Here is a 25,211-nt window from a genome sequence, read left to right as displayed (position 1 = left end):
CGATCTAGCTCCTGGGTATATGTCTAAAAAAAACAAAAACGCTAATTCAAAAAGATACAAGTACCCAGTGTTCATAGCAGAATTATTTATAATTACCAACATATGAACTTGGAAGTGGCAACCAACTAGAGTATTCTTGCCTAGAAAATCCCGTGGACAGAGGAGCCTGGTGGACTACAGTCCATGCGGTCACAAAAATTGGACATGACTTAGCAAATGAGCACACACACACCAAGATATGGAATCAACCTAAGTGTCCATCAACATAAGAATGGACAAAGAAAATGTGGTGTTCTATACAGAATACTACTCAGCCATAAAAAAGAACGAACTTTTACTTCTGCTTCATTGACTATGCTAAAGCCTTTGACTGTGTGGATTACAAAGACCTGTGGAAAATTCTTAAAGAGGTAGGAGTACCAGACTACTTTATCTGTCTCTGAGAAACCTGTATGCAGGTCAAGAAGCAACAGTTAGAACTGGATATGAATCAATGAACTGATTCAAAATTGAGAGGGGAGTTTGTCAAAGTTGCTTATTTAACTTATATGTGGAGTACATCATGTGAAATGCTGGGCTGGGTGAATCACAAGCTGGAATCAAGATTTCCAGGAGAAATATCAACAACCTCAGATATGCAGATGATATCACTTTAATGGCAGAAAGTGAAGAGGAACTAAACAGCTTCTTGATGAGAATGAAAGAGGAGAGTGAAAAAGCTGGCTTAAAACTCAACATTCAAAAAACTTGAATTAAGATCATGACATCCAGTCCCCATCATGGCAAATAGATGGGGAAAAAATGGAAACAGTGAAAGATTTTATTTTCTTGGGTTCCAAAATCACTGTGGATGGCAACTGCAGCCATGACATTAAAAGACACTTGCTCCTCGGAAGAAAAGTGAAAAGTGGAAGTATTAGTAGCTTCAGTCATGTCCAATTCTTTGTGACCCTATGGACTATAGCCCGCCAGGCTCCTCTGTCCATGGACTTTTCCAGGCAAGAATACTGGAGTGGGTTGCCATTTCCCCAACCCAGGGATTGAACCTGGGTTGGGAAGCCCTGCTGGCCTCCTCCCCTCCTTCCTCTGAGGTGGGGGGAAAGCCTTGGGAGAGGGAGGTGCTGGGGGGCCACTGACTGGTGGCTGAGCTCCTGGGAGACTCAGAGATTGAAGCCCCCCTTCCACCCTCTGAATTTCAATCAGAAAAAAAAGTAAAAAGCAGGGTTTTTTTCTCAGCATCAAGCTTTAGCATCACGTGTTGTGAACCTGCTCACTGAAAACTCAGTACCTGTAACAAGCCTTTCCCCAGGCCCTGTTCCAGGTCCCTCCCTGCATGCTCACAAATGCCACTGCCTGCGTGAAGACACCCGGCCAGGGATGTTGTCACATCTCACCTCTCATCATGACCATGACCTTGGGAGGTGAGCAGATTGCCCCGTCTCTCAGACCCGACTTTCCTAAGGTGAGACAGGGCTGGGAGGCAGGAGCCTGCGGCGAGGGCCTATCTGAACTTGCTATGCGCCCCAGGCCTCCCTCCAGTTTTCTGGGAGTGATTCCCAGCCTGCCTGCCTCTCCCTGCCTCACTCTGTCCGGGGCTCCTTGCCCTCCTGCTGGACGAGAAGGAGGACAGTCTGAGTGTGGGTAAACTGGGCAAGAGGTCTGTCCCACTGGACCCTCAGAATCCAGGCTGGAGCCAAGGTCAGGGTCAAGGTTGCTGGGGGTCCTGTGAGGCTCCTGACAGCCCTGAGGTTCTCTGCTTCCTGCTGCCCTGTCTCCAACTGTCCTACAGTGAGAAGACATGGCCGCTGAGGCACAGAGCTGCTTCCAGAGCACAGCTGTGGGTCACAGGTGGCATCTATTCTGAGATGTTTAGCATTTAGGAGGCCCAGAAACTTTGATGGGAAAAAAATGACAACTATTATTTACCCCTAACTGAATGAAGCCAATTAACTGGGCACTTCGTCACACATACACACACAAATCAGATGTCTTCACATCACATTCATTGTAGATTTTTCACACTACCGTTTATGCTCATCACTACTTTGAATTTACAGCAATTATCAGACATGAGCGTGCACTATTTAAGAAATACGTACTATAAAAATATTTTGATAATCGCCTTAGTATCATCAGCTGTCTTGGTGATCTCAAGATATGAGCCTCACTCACTTGGAAACAAAGGGGCCCCACATTGCCAGCAGACACCAGAGGACCAGGGTGAAGCCTCCTCTCATGAAGGATGCAGGAACCTGTGACCATGTGGCCACCCTGCCCATCCAGCTGCTTCCAGAATTCTTTTAGGAATGACAAGTGTGGTGGGTGCTGTGCTTGCCTGGTGACTGCCCCTCCCTGTCCTGGCCAGCAGATCTGCCCAGGAGTGAGGATGGTCGTGCTGGGGGGTGACCGCTGCCCATGGCCCAGGCACCTGAGCACCCAGTTCTGGGCAACGGGGCCTGAGAGGTCTACGCAGGGATTGGGGCGGTCACTGGGACAGGTGTTTCTGCCCTAGGAGGAGGCGGAAAGGAGAAAGATGCACGGGGGCAGCAGGAAACACTTCCTTTTCACTGAGTGTCTTTCTGCATCTAGATGGGAGCAGGCAGGGGTGGTCAGGCAGAAAGCAGTTTGTTCACAATGAAGTCAAGTCCCAGGATCAAGTTGGGACTCTGTCATCCTTGGCCTTCTTGTTTTACGAGATAATAAATGTTTCCTTAATTTACATTGCATTTAGTTAGGATTTCTGACATTCTTAATGGAAAGTGCTTCAATACAGAATTCTGTACAGTTCAAGAGCATCACGGACAGTTAATTTCTGGAAGTTCTTCAGCAACCCTGCACCACTCTGAGTCTCCATGTCTTGGCCCTTGACGGAGGACCCTCCCCCTAAACACCCCAAAGATTCTCTTCATTACCTTCAGGAGGCCAGGGCCTCCTAAGACTCAATCTGTTTCCCTAACTGTGTTCAGTGTGGTTCAAAATCTGACTGCCCTGGATGTAACCTGGGGCAGGGACCAGTCTTTTCCTCAGCCTCCGCCCAGCATCCAGGCTGGGCCCACAAGCACTCAGGCAGGAACTGCCGGGCAAGTATTTCTGACTACTTCTTTGGGACCCCACAGATGCAATGACATTTGTAAATAGGATGTTTATCTTTTCCAAGTACACATAATACATAAATCAAATACATATATATTGTATCATCAATAAGTTGCTCAGGAGTATATAAGAACATCTATGAAGAGAATTTTCTTCTTTTAGGAGAGTCCATGGACAGAAGAGGGCATGTGAACATTTTATTTTTCTGGCTGAATGTTTTTCAGAATGTGAAATATATTACAGAATCTAATTGCTGAGTTGGCATAAGTATTTTACTCTATTTTTGCAAATCTGATCCTCCCTGCTCCAGTCCATGGCTCATATAGCTCCCCTCTCCACAGAAATGGCCTCCACCACGGACCAGACCTACCCAATCTTGTCTCTAAATACCCTACCTGGAGCCTGCTGGACACTCTGCTCATTCTCTTTTTCTGGCATTTAATGTTTCCTCCCCTCCTAGGTCTTCAGGGTATTAGTGCAACATAGTTTCTCAGAAAATATTTACTGGATGAATGAACTTTTCCCTGCAGCCAAAGCAGGAAACACATGTACACACACACACACACACACACACACACACACACACACACACGATTCCTAAAGGCCCCTAATGTATACTGCATAATTATGCTAAGAGCTCTTTTTGTTTCTCAGATGGCAGGGGAGCAAATTTTGGTTGCCTCAATTAATGGAGAAAGATGATGCAGGGCCTTCAGAAAGTTCAAAACACTCACTGGTGAATCTTTTCAGCCTCCCCAATCTCACTGCAAATTGCTAAAGAACTGGCAGTGTTGTGTTTCCCTGACACACCTGTGGGGCTGTTCAAAGGCTGAGGATGAGGGGGAAGAACTCAGCCAGCCTGGGATGGAAGTGGAGAGCCCAGATAACTGGTGAATAGTAGAAGGATTTAAAATCTCTAAAAGCTGTGATGACATCAGCCCCTTACCCCTCCCCTGCCCTAGAGGGCAGGCTCTGGGTCTCAGTGCCCGAGGCTGACCGGTGAGTACTTAGTGGTGTGACCTTGAGCCCATTAGCCTGTGACCTTGAGCAGGCTAACAGCTTCAAGAATCAGCTTCCCAAACCAACTGTAAAATGCAGCCCATAATGCTGTCCCCCAGGTGACTGAAGAGACAATGAGGATGTATTTAAGTGCTCCGCATGGGGCCTGGCTCACAAATGGTAATGGTTATTATTACAAATCAGAATAAATGTCAAAGGTGCAGCAGTAAAAGGTGAATGCATTTTAAGTGTGATAAGAAACGGTAATTGAGCAGCCCCCCATAATCATAGTCCCCAAACATCAGTCACAACCATCCGATAAAGAGAGTGACTGCAGCCGCCAGCAGGGCGTATCTATAAAGTATCTTCTCTTTATTTAAGTTAAACAATTTTCAAGGATGGTTTCCATCTATAAAATGGACAAAGTACAAGCTCTGTACAGCAGTTCTTTTTAAAAATCAACTGGAAAAAAAATTACCAAACTATATTTTGAATCTGCAAAACATACTCACAGATACCATCATTTTAGCTTTTATGAAGACATAACAAAGACCAGCACAGAGAAGACAACTAATTTTGCCACGCTTTGCTCAAAGGGCTCCTAGGAAAGAAACTTGACTTGTAAAAACAGGAGTGAGAGGGTGGGGCAGTCCCAATGACAAAAAGCAACGCAGCCGCAGTAAGTCACTTTGGCACACTGTGTCATGTAAACATAGCTCACCCAGAGAGCCCTCCAGCCCACCTCTGCTCACAACGCCCACACCACCCAAGGCTACCACCCCCACCAGCTCAGGGATGGGGAGTTGCCCCCCAGGGTCCAGGGGGACCCATCTTGATTTAACCAAGGTTGGTAAGACTTCTGGGTGGGGCGGAGGTGTGTGGGCGAAAGATTTGTCAAGAATCTGATGACAATTTGCTTCACTTGAAAGCCAAATTTAATTTCCACCCATGGGATTTTTTTTTTTTTTTCCCTAACAGTAGTAGTAGCATGACCATGGATCCCAAGGGCTGGGTGACTGCTTCCTGGCCCACCTGCATTCAGCAGCCTTGTACAGGTATCCAGGACTCAACCCAAGAGCTTACTGGTGGTCAAGATCAGCCTCTGAAGATAGAGAGGTGTGCAGAGTTAATCCAACCATGGCCTCCCTGTCTGCTGAAAATACACCTGGCTGGTTGGCAGGGGGCAAAAACGCACAGGACAAAGTCACCCAGCCAGGCCTCCAGGCCTGAGCACACTGTCATGAAGCAAACCCACGTGGGGCTTTTGCAGTGGAGGAAGAAAGACCAACGTCCCCTTTCCTGGAAGAAACAGGCAGGAAAGAGCTGCTCTTGGCAGACTGTCTACCTGGCAGAACGCTTTGGGGCCACTTCTCTGTGACCACCCAGTCCCTCCAGAAGGGCCAGGACATGTGCCCATGTGACACCTCATCAGGTCTGGGCACCTGTGCGCTAAAGCGTTGGGCCAGGGGGCGCAGAAGACAGGAGGGCAGTAATCCTGGGAGTGACTGGGGCACCCTCCTGTGGGGGCTGCAAGCTGGGCCACCACTGCATGTGAGCCCCTCAGAGGCCAGGAGGGCTCTGCAGGGCCAGGCCAGGGGTCAGGGAGGTGCTCAGGCCTCTTCCTGCTTGATTTTAGTTTACAATTGGCTCGTGTTTTATGCTGACACAAGCCTCCTTCCTAAGCCGCAAAGCTCCTGTTTGTACCTTGAATGCTCAGTGTCAGTGAGCAGGTGTTCACTTTCCCTAATTCTTGACCCAAAGCCCCTGAGGCAGGAGGGTCAGGGCCCAGCGCGCCCAGGCCCTCACACGGCGCCCCATGCTGCCTGTGACAGCTTCCCACCATCACTGGGAGCTGGTAGATTGTTTTTTACTCACTTTATCCTTAGAGAAAAGAAATTTAATTTACAAAGACCCAAAGCAATATCTGTCTAAAGAAGTAACCCATCCAGGGTTTACAGACACCAAGGGCACAAAAAGTGGATTTCAACACACAGCATGACTCCCAGCTGAAGCCAAACCGAGATGCTGGGGTTGGGGCCTCCAAGCAGCGCTAGCCTCCGGGGGGGTGGAGGGGGGACCGCACAGCGGGTACAGCGGCACCCCCTCACCTATAAGGCTCCGGGGGCCATGGGAGCCCCTTCCTCCCGCCGGCCCCTCCTCCTCACGGCTATGATGAGCTTTGTGGAGAATTTACAAGATGAGGACGATTTACAGAAACCATAGGAACTGACCGTACATTCTCTCCTCATATATATCTGGGTTTAGTGTCCCACCGTAGAAAAGTTCATATCCAAAGAGAGCAGGTACACCACGCGGAAGGGGTCTGCGCTGGTAAGACAGTTGGGAGGCAGGGCGGGGAAACGCTGTGGCCGTGACCGGGGTGGACCCTGCACAGGATGTCTGGATCCGGGCGGAGGCTGGAGAGGCCCCCTCGCTGTGCGCAGGGCGCCCTTTCTCTCCCGGTCCGCCCTCCGGGGCGCGGTGCTCCGCAGGGGTGCTGGGTGGCCCAGGCGCAGGGCCGAGGAGGGCGCAGCAGCTCCATCTCCTCGCGGCTCTGGTGCCGCCCTCACCGCGCTGAGGTCTCCCGACCTGCAGACCATGATGGAATACTGAGGTATATAGTTTCTCGGAAAGTTTAAGAAACAGACTTGATGACGTGCTCGTCGCTGGGTGGCCGGCGCGGGCAGACGCGGGAGGCTCCCCTACGGCTGCAGGTTGAGCGAGAACTTCCACTGCTGCGACAGCGCCGGGCCGCACACCTCCACGCTCAGGCCGCCCGTCTTGGCTGCGCGGCTGTCCAGGCACAGGTTGCTGCCCACATGCCGCAGCTTGGAATTGCCCTCGATCTGCTCCCATTTCTGCAAAAGACAGGAGGACACCTTACAACAGGGGTGCCGACAGGGGAGGACGCAGCGGGTCTGCTCTCCGGGTCTTCTGGCTCCGCTCAAGACAAGGTCCCTGACTACAAGGGACAGGAGGTTACAGCAGCACTGGGACAAAACAGATGTCTCTGAGGGCCAAGAAGAGACCAGCGCTCTCTACTGGGTTTGCAGCTCAAAACCTCTTCTCTGGAGACCACTTTCCTGCCCCATCCTTCCCCCTCTTTGGGCGTCTCCTCATCCAAGCCCTGGGCTCGGGGTCCTTGTTCCTCCTCAGTCTTAACAAGGACCTGACACACAGGAGGATTTCCAGGAGGGACTTTGTGCCCATTCACAAGAAGGGCCTCATCTGAGGGTATTTCCCCCACGGAAGGAGCCACAGGAACCGGGCTGGCTCCAGGAGGGCCCAGGCTGCCCCGGCTGTTGAAGGCAGCTCTGCCCAGCCCAGGGTCAGTCACCTCCGAGTGCCCACTTACACGCAGGGCCTTGTGCTGTACCAGAGGGATGGGGAGCAGCCAAATGCAAGGGAAGTGGATGCCGGTATGGACGGAACGCTGTGCTGGGGAGCCCACTTCTCCACCATCTGTGGTCTCACCCTTTCCACCTTGGTGGGTGTGAGAAGCCCATCTCAGCCACCCTGAGTCCCCAGGTACAGCCTGTCGAGTTCTGCATGTACTGTCCAGGGTGTAACACCATGCTCCTGTGTGTACCCACCTGTGCCCTACTAAGCCCAGACCAGCCCACCAGGTAAACCAGAAAATAGCTCACAGCCCAGCTGTGGGAAACCCGAGGGCCTCTCACCCTGTTGTTCATCCCCATGTAAAAATCTCTAATGTTTGTTCTTAAAAAAAAAAGTAACATGCTTTTTCTTTCAAAAGCTCTGCCTTCATTAATGCAGGCTGTGATTCTAATTAATTCTTTACACGGTGTGCACTGAGGCTCCTTTCTGTAGGTAGTTTTGCAAATCCTTTGGACACCATGGAATTCAATTTTCTTACTCTTGCTTTCCTTTCTCCTTCATAACACAAACACACAGATGTGCCTGGAAGCCAAATGTTTCAACTGGCAAGACGGTGCAGCTTCGAGACAAAACTCTCTGAGGAGCCTCCTCTCAAAGGGCAAGTGACTATGGTGGGAAGGAGGCAAAGCACAGTGAGGAGGAGCTCTCCACTGGGACTGGCTACACAGGGCCCTGCATGGATGCGCTTGTGGGGACCTGAGATGCCTGCTGATCCAGCCTGCTGGCCAGGAGTTTTGCCAACAATGAAATGCAGTGCAATCTGATGAGCAGGGGGAAGCGACCGCTACCTGCCCGTCACCTCCCCCTTCACTCCTCTCCCCTTCGCTGTCACTCCTCCTGCTATTTTCCTACTGTCACGTGAAGTGTGTTTGTACTGCCAACATCCGTGTGTCACTCTGAGTGGCCAGGACCCGTTTGACAAAGAATGAGGGATGGATGGACCGTGACTATTCCCTTGGTGAGCTCTGCCTGTGTCACAGCGTCAGCCAGATGGAGGGCTTAAAAAATGCTGAAACCCCAGCTCCATCAGCAGAAGGCGGCCTCAAGCCCTGGACCCAGAGGGCTGTGGTGGGGCGGGCAGACTTCTCAGATGCTGAGGGTCCACTGAAGGGCCACACCTTCTCTAACAGGCAAGCTCTCACTGTAGAAGACTCCTCCAGAGATGGAGCATCTGTATGTAACAAAGGCTTGGAGTTCGGATAAGGTCATCACTTTATCCCTCCTCTATGCACAGACGCCCCTGCCCTGACACCCAGGCAGCACGCCTGGCCTGACTCGTGTTTTCCTAATGCCGACCGGCAGGTCCCAGGAGGTCGGGGCAGGAACAGGGACCTCCTTGTTTAACAGTCCCTCCTTCTCACTTGGGTGCCACAGACATCAAAAAGACAGGCTTTAAGGACCTGAAGGGGTTCCGCAGAGCAGGGCGGGGGCACCCAGAACCAGGCGGGAGGGACAGAGGAGAGACTTTGAGAGTGTTTCCGGACACCTGGGATCCAAGCAAGGGGCCTGGTCTGGGCTGCGGTGTCCCGGGAACGCTTCTATAAAGTGAGTGGTGGGTAGGAAACCCGCGTGGGGTCCTGGCTCCAGCAGGCCCCAGGCCTCAGTTTCCCTAGACCTGCCTGTCTCGTGAGGAGGGACAGAAGAGAATAAGCCCAGGCTCCCTGTGGGCACATGGGAAAGTCATTTAGGGGCAGCACCAGCCATTTCCCCTGGGCTCAAAAAAGGCTTTGCCCCCAAGGCAGCACCAGGGCGCAGATCAGAGAACACCAGCTAAAAAATGTATGTACATTCTGAACGGTTTGAAAAAGGTAACTTGAGTGTGTATGTGTAACATATCTATTTGCACCTTAATCGTTTACAATTTATAAATTTAAAAAGGAAAAATATTTAATGAATAAACAAAAACGTGGAATTTCTCTTCAAAATGTCCAGTGGTGGGGGCCTTCCCCGGTGGTCCAGTGGTTAGGACTGTGCTTCCGCTGCGGGGGGCACGAGTCCATCCCCAGTTGGGGAAGTAAGATCCCGCCTGCAGCCAAGCCAGTGCACCCCACCTGCAATGAGGCCGACTGAACCAGTGGAAGTTCAGCTTTGCTTTAAAAATGAGTTTATGACTTTACTCACGAGTAGTTAGTGAAATACTGACCTACAAACCAGCCTAGAAAAGACAGCAAGGTTTATGATAATGTCTCCAAAGGAGGTGTGTGTGTTTAAATTCAATTTTTATTCCAAAGACTGTAATGGGTAGAAAGAAAATAGCCAAAACTAAAAACAACTGCCTTAACTGGAAATTAGAAGTAGTTGATTTGCAGGTGAGCAAACAGTAGGTGACAGTCTTGGCACTCTGGTAACAGCTATAACCAAGAAGGCATAAAAATAACCAATGTCCTGATACATAATATGGATGTACAGCATTTACAGTAAATGACAAGAAGAAAGGAAAAAAGAAAGGAAAGGGAAAAAAAAAACCCCGCCAAACTCAGAAATTACCAGTAATTTAAGAACATACCATAGTGAAGACTTTTGGTATCAAAATTTTCACAATTCTTAAAATGGGAGTCTTCAAAAGTACTTGAGTTCAAAAGCTAAAAAAACTGAAGAGGGAATAGTTATACTGGCTTAGAAGAGCTGCCACCTGTCACAAGGATGACAATCAGCCCTAGTCCCAAACACAGTGATAACTGGTGCAGCCAAAAACATAACGTCCAGGGTTGTGGGGAGGAGAATAAGCCACATTAGGCCTCTGGCCTAAGAAATAAAGGGCTCTTTATAGATACTGTTTTATGAAATGCAGGTCTTTCCTTTCAGGGTTGGGGGTTCATCAGCAAGGAAGTGAAACACCTCCTCTGAAGTGACGTTATCATGAACTTCACTATCTTTTCTAGGCTGGTTCGTAAGTCACTGTCTCACTAACTTCTCATGAGTAAAGTCACGAACTCTCATCTTTAAAGCAAAACTGAACTCCATTGGTTTGGCCAGCCTGGTTCCTGGCGGGTGCCCTGGGCCGCTCCGGTGCTGCAGAGAAGCCAGCGCCCAGGACTCTGCCAGGTCACTCCCGGCTCTGGGGCCTGGGGTCCATGCCTCCAGGCAGGGTCAGCGGCAGGGAGCTGCAATCCACGCACCCCGGCCACCAGCACCCCCATGCGTCAGGTGCTCCCAGGCACCGCCAGACACAGTCTTCCCTGGCGCAGGAGGCCTGTCTCAGGGAGGGCCCAGCCTGGCTCATCTGGCCCCCAGGGGGAGGGGGAACCACCTCTGGTGCTGGGACTCCCACCCCAGTGCCCAGCCCTCGTTGACCCGCACAGGAGTTGAACACGTAGCTGCAAAGCATAGCCCTGCCTCTGCAGCCTATTAAAGGGGACGCTCAACATAAAGAGACGAATCCAGAGGTGACAGGAGAAATACCTAGGATGGTGAACTCTGGCAGAAGCGGCCCCATAGCAGATGGACTAGCCTGTGTGACACCCATCCCATGCTCCTCACAGTGATCCCAGTGCAGGATTTGCTGGGTGTTCACAGTGTGTCAGGGGCTCCACGTGGGGACACAAGATGGCACAAGTCACAGGTGCCCCCAGTGAACACCCAGCCCCTGGGACCCCAGCACTGGGGCGGGCGGTGCTGGCTCGGGCTCGTCCCCACTGGCACCTACCTGCCTGCTGTCGTTCTCCCGGCAGCCCTGCAGCTTTATGAGGGAGCCAGGCGCCCGGTCCACCACGGTCAGGCACAAGTCCATATGCTTCACCGACTTTTCCTTGGTAAGGGCCCATTCCTGCAATACAAACCCGAGGTCAGGGCTCGGCTCATGGGGCTGCGGGGTGAGGATGCAGTGAGGAAGGGCCCAAGAAGGGAGGTATGCAGGGAACAGGCTTCAGGAGCCCCAACCAGCTCAGGGCCAGCAAGGGACTTTGTGCCCGAGAGCAGTGTCCAGCAGGAGTGCCAGGAGCTGCGCCTCTGAGCACGAGGCTGACGCCAGTAAGCACTTCAGCCCGAACACAGGCTAGCGCTCCACACCCCATCTTCCATCACTGACTGAGCTGTGAACACTGCAGCCCCAGCTTGTCACCCACGGGTGGACAGTTAGGGCCAACGTTTCCTTGGAATGACTCTGACCTGACACAGGTACAGTTTGGAAACAGCATTTGTGACTGTGGCTGTCCTGTGTGAAATTATAAACCACATACAGCACATTTAGCCTCACCACCAACCACTAAGCCAGGCTACTGATGCTTATGAAGCTCTGTGAGCTCCCTACGAATGGATCTAGGTCTTTGCCCTCACATGGCATAGCCAGCCCTGGGTGCCTAGAATGTGCCTGGCACTGTTCTAAGCCCTTTATACAATAGTCCCACGAGAGGCTATTATTAACTCCATTTTACAGATGAGAAAACTGAGCCAGGAAGTGCTGAAATAACTTGCCTATGATCTTAAAGAATAGACATACATGTGAGCACGCACACACACACACACACACACATACACACACACACACACACACACACCCCTTTAAGAGCGGAGAGCAGAACTCTTTATTCTGAACACTAAACAAGAGCATGAGAAAGGGTAGGAGCTGAGAAGGGGACGCAATGGCTGAGTATGACCAGGCAGGAGCGGAGGTAGGAAGCCTGCTCTGGGCGGGGCCACAGTGGAGGCAGGAGGACAAGGCTTCTGACCTTCACTCTAGGACTTGATGCTTGCAAAAGAATAAAACCCACATGAGCCCCCAGGATCCAGAGCCCCTTCTAAGTCAGAATCCCTCAGGAGGGGCCCTTTCTGTTCTTCTGTACTCCCAGGAAAGCTGCTGTAAGTCAATCTGTCTATTCATCTGTCTACTCATCTACCTAGTGACTGTCCGCTGAGTGCCGCACATTTAGGGCATTCTCTGAGGTCTGGACGCATGGCAGGGAACGCACAGGCCAGGTCTTGCTCCCCAGAGGCTCTGTCCCTTGCGGGGAGAGTAGGTATCACCCTGGTGCTTGTGTTGTGTAACATGAGGCACAATTAGGCACTATGCAGAGATTGTTTTCCTCTTCTCTGCTCTCAGGGGATAGAGCTAAGGGGAGGATGCAGAATCTTTTAAAGAAGCCTCATTGTTCCTCATCTAAATCACCTCGGAGCAGATGGTCTGTTATCAGGACAGTGTTAACATCTGGGGGCCACACATGCACCCCCCAACCCACTCAGCAGTGAGATATGAGTCCAGCTCAGGGGGTGGGTGTGGGGCAGAGGCTTGGGCCACATCCAGGAAAGGGAGGGAGAGCCCCTGGGCCATGGGGGAGCTTCCTTGTCCCCTGACAGGGGTTCAGACTAGGCAGCCCCCTCGAATCCCTCAGCTTCAACCTTCTCACCCCTGATTAGTGTTTCTCAAAGCGAACTCCAGTAGGAATTCTACGAAAAGTTGCTTCCAGGTCAAGTAAATTTAGGAAACACTGAATTTGGACAATTTGTCACTCTTGCAAATTTACCAGTAGCCTATGAGAGGCTCTGAAAAGTCCCAGAGGAGAAGAACCTGCGTGGCCTGTCTTCCATGGAAGCCCAGAGCCCCGTGCCCACCCGTGCCCACCCGGCCCCGGGGCCCTTGGTTCCAAGCAGGCAGCACGTTCTCAGAAGGGCTGCATGCTGGGCTGTGAGGGTGGTTCCAGTCTTACAGGAGGCTGTCCTTCCCAGGAAGGTGGGAGGAGTAGGACGCCTCAAAGCAGCGCCCAGTGCCATGGAGACGCCAGGAGGGGCAGGGCCTGCACCGTCCGTTCTTCTAGGTGTGTCCGTGTGCAACAGGGACACGGGGCTCTGCCTCTCCGTTGAGTGAGAGGACTGATGCGGGAGCCCTCTGTATGCGGAACGGTTTTCAATTGTTCTTGGAAGCTGCTGGGGGCTTTGCTGATCTCCATGGAAAGCTCACATCTGAATGTTTCTACAGTCTTCCTGCCACTGTATACTTCATCATTTTAAAACAGACTTTACACTGAATCCCAGAAAAACTAATTCAGCTACGCAAACAGCAGAGATAGCTGCCATTTCCTTTTTCTGTTGCATGTTAGTGATCTGAATTTGCAAATAAAGTTCATGAATATTTAAGAAGTACTTTTTCAAGCTGCCACTCTTAAATTTTCCCATTTCCTGTGTGTCTGCTGAAGCCCAGTCAGAAACCAGATGACACATCTTACCCTTTCAAAGTTGGGTCCAATTTTCCATAAGAACGTGCTATTTAATTCACGCATGGCTAGGTGAGTTACAGTGAAATAAAGTGAGAACTTTACACCCTGTTACCCTCACCACATTTCCAGTGCTGGGCATCCACATGTGGCCAGTGGCTGCTGTGCTGTGTGGTGCAGATCTAGAATCTTCTCTTCAGCACACAGAGGACTACAGGGTGGTCTGATCTGGAAAGGGGCTCACTGGGTCCAGGTTGGCCCACGGAGGACAGTGCTCCCTGACTGGGGGTGGACGTGTCGTGCCGCTTTGCTGTTACCTGCCCTTTTGCATCCTTCCTGCTGGGAAACCCTCCCTGCCCAGCACTCACGGAGGGTCACCCAGCCTGGAGGGCTTCCAAATACCCTGATGCTCTAATCCCAGATTCATGAAATCAGGCTTTCTGTGTGTGGGACCTGGGATCCATGCTTCCCCAAAGTTTCTGGGCTCTTCTGCTGAGAGCCAGGGAGGTAGCCCGCCTTGGGATATGAGCTGGAGCCGGCTGGGGGCTGTCTGCTCCCCACGTCCCGCCTGTCACAGGTCTGGACAACCACAGAGATGATACCACCCGGAGCAGACAGGAGGCCAGGAACCAGAGGCTGCCATCTGTCTAGACATTTTCAAGAGGCTGGGGCACAGCCAACTTCACACAAAGGCAGGCACCCTCTTTTGAAAATGGTTCCATTTAAAGAAGACTCTGGGATACACTGAGCTCAAGTGACTTTTTTTTCCAACGGCAGGCCCCCTAAGAGTAGACGACAGCACCCAGCACTGCCCAGCCATTTTTGTGTCCAAAGCCCTCATTTTACCACATACCTGTTATCAACTCACAGGAAAACCACTTTGCAGAACACTGTCCTCTGGGAGACAGGCCACAGCTGGGCCTGTCAAGTCCTCACTCACCTCCCTCCTTTCCCACGAGGTCAGAGCTGTGAGTGTTCACATCTAAGCTTATCATCTAACGGGCAGCCCTAGCAGCCATGGGTAAGCACCTGCACGCAGAGACCTGGGCAGGCGTAGATGCAGACAGGTGCCCGGGGATGAGCACACGGCCCGGGGCATCAGTGCAGAGAGGAGGACGGGGGGGAGGGGAGACCCAGGTCGCCCGCCCTGTGCACCAGAGCCTGCCCAAGGCTGACCACAGCTCCAGGAGAACATCCCCTCTGACCCCGAGGCCAGCTGTGAGTGGTGGCCATCTCAGGAGGAGGGCGGTGAAGGGAGGTGCGGCCTCAGGCCCATCACTTCCCCGGCGCCCCCACGCACGTACCTGGTTGCCCCCAGCATTGTGACACTCGTAAACGCCGACAACACCATCGGCGAAGTGGCCCAACGTGTCCAGGCAGTTGGTCCCCTGCTGCAAGGCCCCAAAAGCTATATCCTGATGGTCAGGAACCCTGGAACCAAGGAGACAGTCACTCACTGCACTCGGGGCTGCTGGCTCCCTGTCTGCGCCGCCCCCAACCTGTGCTCAGAGCCCTCAGAAGGGAGCCAGGCAGTGCGACAGCAAGGGCACCCTCAGGTCAGGCGCCCCAACACAGGCCCAGCTGCACCCTGAGACGGCATGGCTTCGAGATTCTCCATCCCTGACCCTCCAGGGAGAATTTTAGGTTGAAGTAGTCTTTTTGTTTTGTACCAGAGAAATTTTTCTGGAAAGAAAGTGCTCCTTTTCTCTTTAGTGTTACTTGTTGAAAGTCACTTAGAAAAGCAATTAATGTGGTCAGATCCTGCTGCTTGGAACTTTCCAGTAGACTGAGGACTAACCTTTTTACCTAAGAGAGGGGAGAACACAGGTGGGTCAGCCACGTGTCCTGGTGCAAACACAGCAAGAGAGCACAGTGGCAGGGCGGCCGGCTGCAGGGTCAGAGCTGGCCCCAGGCCTGCCTTGGCTGCGCACCAGCCTTGCAGCCTCCTCCTCAGTGGGGTTGCTTCAGGGGCCACAGAGCAGCCCTCAGCATGGCTGGGCCCACAGGCTCATGCAGGGAATGCAGAGAGTGTCGCTGATGTGGCACAGATATCAGGCTGGTGTCCCTCTGGCTGGGCACGGTCGGGGCAGCCGATCTATCCATGGCTATGGTGTGAATGCTTCACACATGTGATCCCAGGTGGTGCAGGGCCCATTGTTGCCCCAAATCACCGGGGATCTCAGGTCAAAACTACTGTAATGTCACTGCATCTGGTCACCAGGCACAGGCCACAGTGACACAAAAGCACCAGGAGAGGCTGTGGCCCACTGCTGTGAGCCCTGTCTGCTGAGGGAGAGGCAATGACCGGGACATTACACTGCCGACGGCCTTCCCAGAGCAGGCAGGGAGAGGACTTCTGTTCTTCCCCTTTCCATAGGGTGTGGGAGACATGGCAGAGGGACCTCAAGAGTGAGGTAAGTGAACAGCAGCAGAGAGGCCGTGTGGCTTCAGATGAAGCTCTGTGGCCAGGACTCTGAGAGCCCCTCAGCACAGAAGGGGATGGTGGTGGCTCCTCAGTCACAGCCTCTGTGCGGAGACACATTGCTATGCTATGCTATGCTAAGTCACTTCAGTCGTGTCCGACTCTGTGCAACCCCATAGACGGCGGCCCACCAGGCTCCCCGTCCCTGGGATTCTTCAGGCAAGAACACTGGAGTGGGTTGCCATTTCCTTCTCAAATGCGTGAAAGTGAAAAGTGAAAGTGAAGTCGCTCAGTCGTGTCCAACTCTTAGTGACCCCATGGACTGCAGCCTACCAGGCTCCTCCATCCATGGGATTTTCCAGGCAAGAGTACTGGAGTGGGGTGCCATTGCCTTCTCCCGCAGAGACACATTACCTGCTGTGAAATGCACTGGGAAAAGTCAGAAAAAGGAATGTGCTCCACTGAGGCAAGACCTGTCTGCTGACTCCTCTAAGAAGATGAAGTCTAAAAGCAGCCTGAAGCCCACAGACCCACAGGTCTCCTGCTGTGCCTCAGGATGCGAGTGGGCAGGCATTAAAACAACAGGCCAGTGTGGTTATTTGAGCCTCTGCTGGGCGCTCTCCCCTGTTGGCCAAGCCTTGGGTCTCAGGGGCAAAGGAGCCTCAAGGGGGAGTCCCAGGCAGGGGGAGCCTGCAGGCTGGGGGCAAGAGCGCCCCCTTGGGGAGCCTGAGGACAGCAGCGGTGCACAGCTCCCGGCCTCTCGCCCTAACACGACCTTCCTTCCACCTCCAGGCCTGCACCCGGTGGGCGCTGGCTGCTTCTGAGTCCTTCTGAAGCAGAACCCGGCCCAGGGACCTCACCTTAGCTCTGGGTAGACATTTTCCAGGTACCATTTGAAAGGCTTGCAGTTAAGTTTCTTCCTGAGCTCCAGTCGGCTCTGAATACTGGAGAAGGAGACAAGATTCTTTAAGATAAATTTAAAAACAGATGGGCTCTACCTCAAACTTGGAAATCTGCCAATGAGAAAAGAGTTGGGGCAGGCAGCGGGGACTGGATCATCCATACTGCTGATTGGATTCCTCTGTCCCCTCGCGCCTACCGAGAGGGCCCTCGTTACCCTTGAGCAGAGTCCCCTCTTTGACACCTGATCTGCTTATGGTGTGGGCTGCCCCTGCCCTTGTTGCACATGCACGCGCGCGCGTGCGCACACACACAGGATCCCAAGAAGCAAAACAGCAAGAGGCCGTGGGTCACACTTACTTTCCATAAGGGACATTTCTGGCAGAAGGCACTGCTGCATAGTAGAAGTTCTTGTACTCATCCATCCAGACCTCTGCTGCCCGGCGGGTGTTACTAGAAGCAAAACAAGTCTCCTTGAGCTGTGAGCTGCCTTCTTTCCATTGCTGGTGCTCTGTCTGCACTGAGCAAGTGCTGTGGAGGCTTCAGGGTCAGGCTTCTGGGGCCTGGCGGCCTGATAGGTGCCCACATGGAGCAGAGAGCAGTCTGTCCCCCACCCCTAGGTGTCTGCAGGTGGCTGGCATTCAGCAGCTATCACTGAACAACAAAAACAACCTCCTCATCTTTCTTTGAACACAGACTGTCAAAGAGCAAAAGTCAAAGTTAGAATCACAGCACAGGGAGGTATTTTAAAACAGGGACTGTGGCTGTACCACCGAGGACCAAAGAGAATCCGTCTCAGTAACTCTTACTGTGTAGCCCAGAAGGCTGGTGTCAGGGGGCAAAACCAAGAATCCTTGACCTCTTCTCTCCGGCCTTTCTCATCATGCCTGTGATGCAGAGCTATGACTAAACAGCTCTGGGAAAGTTGACAGCAAATCACAGTTACTCTTAATCTGGGCAGAGCTGAGCTGAGAGCACCCTCTTTGGACCAGGAATAGTGAGGGACAGTAGTACACGCCCCACATTTGGGGTTCCTACCACCCTGTGCTGGACGGGTCCAGGCAGAACAGGCTTCTCCAGAAGGCCAGAAGACCCCACATTTACATCTCACAATCATGGGGAGAAATGACCTACGATCAGTAAGGCCAGTGCGACAAGCTACCTTGGAATGTATGAAATGTACTAAAGGCTGCCACACGCACGGCACCAGCATCTTCTCCTGCCAGCATTCTCCTTAGAGCATGTGTGGAGCAGCGCTAAGGGAGTGAACGTCTCTGCTCCAGTATCCCTGGACAAAGGAGACTCACATTTTGGGCCGAGAGCCAGTTCTCTTTAAGAACCCATATAAAGGCATTCCATGATTCGAAGATAAATACATTCAGTCAGTCAGTTCAGTTGCTCACTCATGTCCAACTCTTTGCGACCCCATGAATCGCAGCATGCCCGGCCTCCTTGTACATTACCAACTTCCCGAGTTCACTCAAATTCACGTCCATCTAGTCAGTGATGCCATCCAGCCATCTATTCCTCTGTCATCCCATTTTCCTCCTGCCCACAATCCCTCCCAGCATCAGAGTCTTTTCCAATGAGTCAACTCTTTGCATGAGGTGGCCAAAGTACTGGAGTTTCAGCTTCAGCATCATTCCTTCCAAAGAACACCCAGGACTGATCCCCTTTAGAATGGACTGGTTTTATCTCCTTGTAGTCCAAGGGACACTCAAGAGTCTTCTTCAATACCACAGTTCAGAAGCATCAATTCTTCAGCACTCAGCTTTCTTCACAGTCCAACTCTCACATGACCACTGGAAAGCTATATAACCTTGACTAGACGGAACTTTGTTGGCAAAGTAACGTCTCTGCTTTTGAATATGCTATCTAGGTTGGTCATAACTTTTCTTCCAAGGAGTAAGCGTCTTTTAATTTCATGGCTGCAATGACAATCTGCAGTGATTTTGAAGCCCCCCAAAATAAAGTCTGACACTGTTTCCACTGTTTCCCCATCTATTTGCTATGAAGTGATAGGACCAGATGCCATGATATTAGTTTTCTGAATGTTGAGCTTTAAGCCAACTTTTTCACTCTCCTCTTTCACATTCATCAAGAGGCTTTATAGTTCCTCTTCACTTTCTGCCATAAGGGTGGTATTATCTGCATATCTGAGGTTATTGATATTTCCCTCGGCAATCTTTATTCCAGCTTGTGCTTCTTCCAGCGTTTCTCATGATGTACTCTGCATATACGTTAAATAAGAAGGGTGACAATATGCAGCCTTGACGAACTCCTTTTCCTATTTGGAACCAGTCTGTTCCATGTCCAGTTCCAACTGTTGCTTCCTGACCTGCAAACAGGTTTCTCAAGAGGCAGGTCAGGTGGTCTGGTATGCCCATCTCTTTCAGAATTTTCCACAGTTTATTGTGATCCACACTGCCAAAGGCTTTGGCATAGTCAATAAAGCAGAAATAGATGTTTTTCTGGAACTCTTCCTTTTTCCATGATCCAGCGGATGTTGGCAATATGATCTCTGGTTCCTCTGTCTTTTCTAAAATCAGCTTGAACATCTGGAAGTTCACAGTTCACGTATTGCTGAAGCCTGGCTTGGAGAATTTTGAGCATTAATTTACTAGCGTGTGAGATGAGTGCAATTGTGCAGTAGTTTGAGCATTCTTTGAGATTGTCTTTCTTTGGGATTGGAATGAAAACTGACCTTTTCCAGTCCTGTGGCCCCTGCTGAGTTTTCCAAATTTGCTGGCATATTGAGTGTACCACTTTCACAGCATCATCTTTCAGGATTTGAAATAGCTCAACTGGAATTCTATCATCTCCACTAGCTTTGTTCATAGTGATGCTTTCTAAGGCCCACTGGACTTCACATTCCAGGATGTCTGGCTCTAGGTGAGTGATCACACCATTATGATTCACTGGGTCATGAAGATCTTTTTTGTACAGTTCTTCTGTGTATTCTTGCCACCTTTTCTTAATATCTTCTGCTTATGTTAGGTCCATACCATTTCTGTCCTTTATCGAGCCCATCTTTGCATGAAATGTTCCCTTGGTATCTCTAATTTTCTTGAAGAGATCTCTAGCCTTTCACATTCTGTTGTTTTCCTCTATTTCTTTGCATTGATTATGGAGGAAGGCTTTCTTCTCTCTCCTTGCTATTCTTTGGAACTCTGCATTCAGATGCTTATATCTTCCCTTTTCTCCTTTGCTTTTTGCTTCTCTTCTTTTCACAGCTATTTGTAAGGCCTCCCCAGACAGCCATTTTGCTTTTTTGCATTTCTTTTCCATGGGGATGGTCTTGATCCCTGTCTCCTCTACAATATCATGAACCTCCATCCATAGTTCATCAGGCACTCTATCTATCAGATCAAGGCCCTTAAATCTATTTCTCATTTCCACTGTATAATCATAAGGGATTTGATTTAGGTCATACCTGAATGGTCTAGTGGTTTTCCCTACTTTCTTCAATTTAAGTCTGAATTTGGCAATAAGGAGTTCATGATCCGAGCCACAGTCAGCTCCCGGTCTTGTTTTTGCTGACTATATAGAGCTTCTCCATCTTTGGCTGCAAAGAATATAATCAATCTGACTTCGGGGTTGATCATCTGGTGATGTCCATGTGTAGAGTCTTCTCTTGTGTTGTTGGAAGAGGCTGTTTGCTATGACCAGTGTGTTCTCTTGGCAAAAGTCTATTAGCCTTTGCCCTGCTTCATTCCATATTCCAAGGCCAAATTTGCCTGTTACTCCAGGTGTTTCTTGACTTCCTACTTTTGCATTCCAGTCCCCTATAATGGAAAGGACATCTTTTTTGGGTGTTAGTTCTAAAAGGTCTTGTAGGTCTTCATAGAACCATTCAACCTCAGCATCTTCAGCATTACTGGGTGGGGCACAGACTTGGATTACTTGTGATATTGAATGGTTTGCCTTGGAAACAAACAGAGATCATTCTGTCATTTTTCAGATTGCATCCAAGTACTGCATTTTGGACTCTTTTGTTGACCATGATGGCTACTCCATTTCTTCTGAGGGATTCCTGCCCGCAGTAGTAGATATAATGGTCATCGGAGTTAAATTCACCCATTCCAGTCCATTCCTAGGATGTTGACGTTCACTCTTGCCATCTCCTGTTTGGCAAGAATACACAGAAGAACTGTACACAAAAGATCTTCATGACCCAGTGAATCATGATGGTGTGATCACTCACCTAGAGCCAGATATCCTGGAATGTGAAGTCAAGGTGCCTTAGGAAGCATCACTATGAACAAAGCTAGTGGAGGTGAAATCCCAGTTGACCTATTTCAATTCCTAAAAGATGATGCTGTGAAAGTGCTGCACTCAATATGTCAGCAAATTTGGAAAACTCAGCAGGGGCCACAGGACTGGAAAAGGTCCGTTTTCATTCCAATCCCAAAGAAAGGCAATGCCAAAGAATGCTCAACCTAGCGCACAATTGCACTCATCTCACACGCTAGTAAAGTAATGCTCAAAATTCTCCAAGCCAGGCTTCAGCAATACGTGAACCATGAACTTCCAGATGTTCAAGCTGGTTTGAACATCTGGAACCAGAGATCAAATTGCCAATATCCGCTGGATCATCAAAAAAGCAAGAGAGTTCCAAAAAGCATCTATTTCTGCTTTATTGACTATGCCAAAGCCTTTGACTGTGTGGATCACAATAAACAGTGGAAAATTCTGAAAGAGATGGGAATACCAGACCACCTAACCTGCCCCTTGAGAAACCCATATGCAGATCAGAAAGCAACAGTTAGAACTGGACATGGAACAACAGACTTTTCAATAGGAAAAGGAGTACGTCAAGGCTCTCTACTGTCACCCTGCTTATTTAACTTGTATGCAAAGTACATCATGAGAAACGCTGGCTGGCTGAAGCATAAGCTGGAATCAAGATTGCGGGGAGAAGTATCAATAATCTCAAATATGCATGCAGATGACACCACCCTTATGGCAGAAAGTGAAGAAGAACTAAAGAGCCTCTTGATGAAAGTGAAAGAGGAGAGTGAAAAAGTTGGCTTAAAGCTCAATATTCAGAAAGCTAAGATCATAGCATTCGGTCCCATCATTTCATGGCACATATGGGGAAACAGTGGAAACAGTGTCTGACTTTATTTTTTGGGGCTCCAAAGTCACTGCAGATGGTGACTGCAGCCATGAAATTAAAAGACGCTTACTCCTTGGAAGGAAAGTTATGACCAACCTAGACAGCATATTCGAAAGCAGAGACATTACTTTGCCAACAAAAGTCCGTCTAGTGAAGGCTATGGTTTTTCCAGTGATCATGTATAGATGTGAGAGTTGGACTGTGAAGAAAGCTGAGCACCAGAGAATTGATGCTTTTGAAATGTGGTGTTGGAAAAGACTCCTGAGAGTCCCTTGGACTGCAAGGAGATCCAACTAGTCCATCCTAAAGGAAATCAGTCCTGAATAGTCACTGGAAGGACTGATGCTGAAGCTGAAACTCCAATACTTTGGCCACCTGATGTGAAGAGCTGACTCATTTGAAAAGACCCTGATGCTGGGAAAGATTGAGGGCAGGAGGAGAAGGGGACGACAGAGGATGAGATGGTGGGATGACATACTGACTCAATGGACATGAGTTTGGGCGGGCTCCGTGAGTTGGTGATGAACAGAGAGGCCTGGCGTGCTGCAGTTCATGGGGTCACAAAAGTTGGACACGACTAAGTGACTGAACTGAACTGATCCTTTATATCAAGTGATATATGTGTCTAGATGGATTGTTCTTTAGAAGACCCTGTAAGAGGCAGACAAGATAATTTGAATGTAGCTGTCCTCTGATCTAGCAGTTCCCACATCTAGAAATTTACCTCAAGAAAATAACCAACCAGGAATGAAAACATGCTCCATTTAGCACTGCTCACAATGGCAGAAGAAAGAACCTATACAACCATCAGCAGTAAGTGGGCAAACACACGGGCTCCTGAGGCCATGAAAGACACGGGTGTACGCTTCACATGTTGCCATGGGAAGGTGTCCCTGTCTTCATGGATGGAAATACAGTAGTAGCAGAACAGCACATGGTAGATACGTGTGTGGCGGGAGAAAGGAGTGGCGAGAAGGGGAATGGGGGAGAGGGAGATTGACAGATATTTTCACCAAATTAAAAGGTTTTAGGAAGTGCAGTCACACAGCAGTTTTAAATCACCTAAAAGTCACTAAGTGATTAAGTCATTTCTCAACTCTTAAATGCGAAGCCCCCTTTTCTGCCTACTTAATAAAAAAAGATACATAAGTAGCCGCAAAGAATGAGCCTCATGTGCTGCTCAACACTCGTTTGAATTCACTGATGCAAATATTTCTCAGGCGCGTCTATGGCAAGCAGTCTTCTAGGAGCTGTAGGTACAGGGCACCTTGCCTTTGCTCCCCTCCCCACCCAGCCTTGGTGCAGGTCAAGTAGGGCTGCCAGGAAGCAGGCAGGAGACAGAGGCTGGGACTGGCCAGTCACACACACTAAACAGGAAAATGTTTGGTAAGAGAGTAAGTTTAAACTGCTGCTTTTTGCATTTAATTTAATAGTAGTTACCCTTACCATGAATAAGTCTCACCATTAACTACTAACAGTAAACCCAAATATCTTCTAAGGCACCTGCCCCGCTGTCCCACGGCTATTCTGGCTGGGAGCTCCCTTGGCCTTTTGGTAAAACTCTAATCCACATCCACATGCAAGCACATTAGCAACACTCTCCAGTCTAAAAGGCTTGTAAGAGGCTAACTGGAAACAAAGCTGTAAGAAAAAGAGAAGGAACTGCCAAAGGGTTCTCACTCAACGGGCATCCAGGGACATGATATGATGTAAGAGCTTGCAGGTGTGGCATCACCATGCTCTCTCTAAAGCAACAGGGCACACATGTGGCAGAATAAGGCAGGAACCCAGGAGCCACTTCTCCATTCATTCCTCCCATCGTCCCTGCCTGTCTGCTTCCTTCCCTTCCTCACACAGTGACCTGCACAAATGAGATGGTTCTCTCCCTGCCACCCTAGACGCTACTTTAGAGTCTGTATCTCAATGCTGAAATCTAGCAGCCTCAACCACTAACTGTACTTAGAGATTTGGATAAAAAATAACATGGACTCCAGAGCCAAGTGGCCAAGATTGAATCCCACTTTCCAGATGCATGAACTTAGACAAAGGAATTGAACCTTTCTGTGCCTCAGTTTCTCTTACCCCTAAAGTTGAAATGGTGGTGATGGTTTAGGTTGCCAAGTTGTGTCTGACTCTTATGACCCCATAAACTGTAGCCCACCGGGCTCCCCTGTCCATAGGATTTTTCCATGGCAAGAATGGCAAGAATCCACGGCAAGAATATTGGAGTGGGTTGCCATTTCTTTCTTCAGGGGATCTTCCCGACCCAGGGATCGAATCTGTGTCTCCTGCATGGCAGGCAGTCTCCAACATGATAGGCAGATTCTTTACCACTGAAGCACCAGGGAAGCCCAGAAATAATAATACTTAATTTATAAGGCTTTATGAGGAGTATGGGATTGGAATAGTAAAGTAATGCTTAAAATTCTCCAAGCCAGGCTTCAACACTACATGAACCGTGAACTTCCAGATGTTCAAGCTGGTTTTAGAAAAGGCAGAGGAATCAGAGATCAAATTGCCAATATCCGCTGGATTATCAAAAAAGCAAGAGAGTTCCAGTTCAGTTCAGTTCAGTTCAGTTGCTCAGTCGTGTTCAACTCTTTGAGACCCCATGAATTGCAGCATGCCAGGCCTCCCTGTCCATCACCAACTCTCAGAGTTCATTCAAACTCATGTCCATCGAGTCGGTGATGCCATCCAGCCATCTCATCCTCTGCCATGCCCTTCTCCTCCAGCCCACAATCCCTCCCAGCATCAGAGTCTTTTCCAATGAGTCAGCTCTTCACATGAGGTGGCCAAAGTACTGGAGTTTCAGTTTTAGCATCAGTCCTTCCAAAGAACACCTAGGACTGATCTCCTTTAGAATGGACTGGTTGGATCTCCTTGCAGTCCAAGGGACTCTCAAGAGTCTTCTCCAACACCACAGTTCAAAAGCATCCATTCTTTGGTGCTCAGCTTTCTTCACAGTCCAACTCTCACATCCATACATGACCACTGGAAAAACAATTTCTGCTTTATTGACTATGCCAAAGCCTTTGACTGTATGGATCACAATAAACTGTGGAAAATTCTGAAAGAGATGGGCATACCAGACCACCTGACTTGCCTCTTGAGAAACCTGTATGCAGGTCAG

The 25,211-nt window shown here is 50.0% G+C and overlaps 1 protein-coding gene across 1 annotated transcript in view; it reads right to left on the bottom strand.

The window, feature by feature from the left end:
* Positions 1-4,443: 4,443 nt before the first annotated feature.
* GALNT2 (polypeptide N-acetylgalactosaminyltransferase 2) overlaps positions 4,444-25,211 on the bottom strand; it is a 186,564-nt gene continuing 165,796 nt past the window's right edge. Inside the window, exons 12-16 of the mRNA XM_061404791.1 lie at positions 17,320-17,412; positions 16,920-17,003; positions 14,942-15,068; positions 11,138-11,257; positions 4,444-6,950 (exon numbers count right to left, since the gene is read on the bottom strand). Of these exons, the coding sequence (XP_061260775.1) occupies positions 6,795-6,950; positions 11,138-11,257; positions 14,942-15,068; positions 16,920-17,003; positions 17,320-17,412 (580 nt within the window). The 3' untranslated portion in view covers positions 4,444-6,794. The remainder of the gene's footprint in view (positions 6,951-11,137; positions 11,258-14,941; positions 15,069-16,919; positions 17,004-17,319; positions 17,413-25,211) is intronic.

This window comes from Bos javanicus, chromosome 28 (genome assembly GCF_032452875.1).
Source record: "Bos javanicus breed banteng chromosome 28, ARS-OSU_banteng_1.0, whole genome shotgun sequence".
In the NCBI taxonomy this organism is placed as follows: domain Eukaryota; kingdom Metazoa; phylum Chordata; class Mammalia; order Artiodactyla; family Bovidae; genus Bos; species Bos javanicus.
This window is presented reverse-complemented; position numbering and strand designations above follow the sequence as displayed.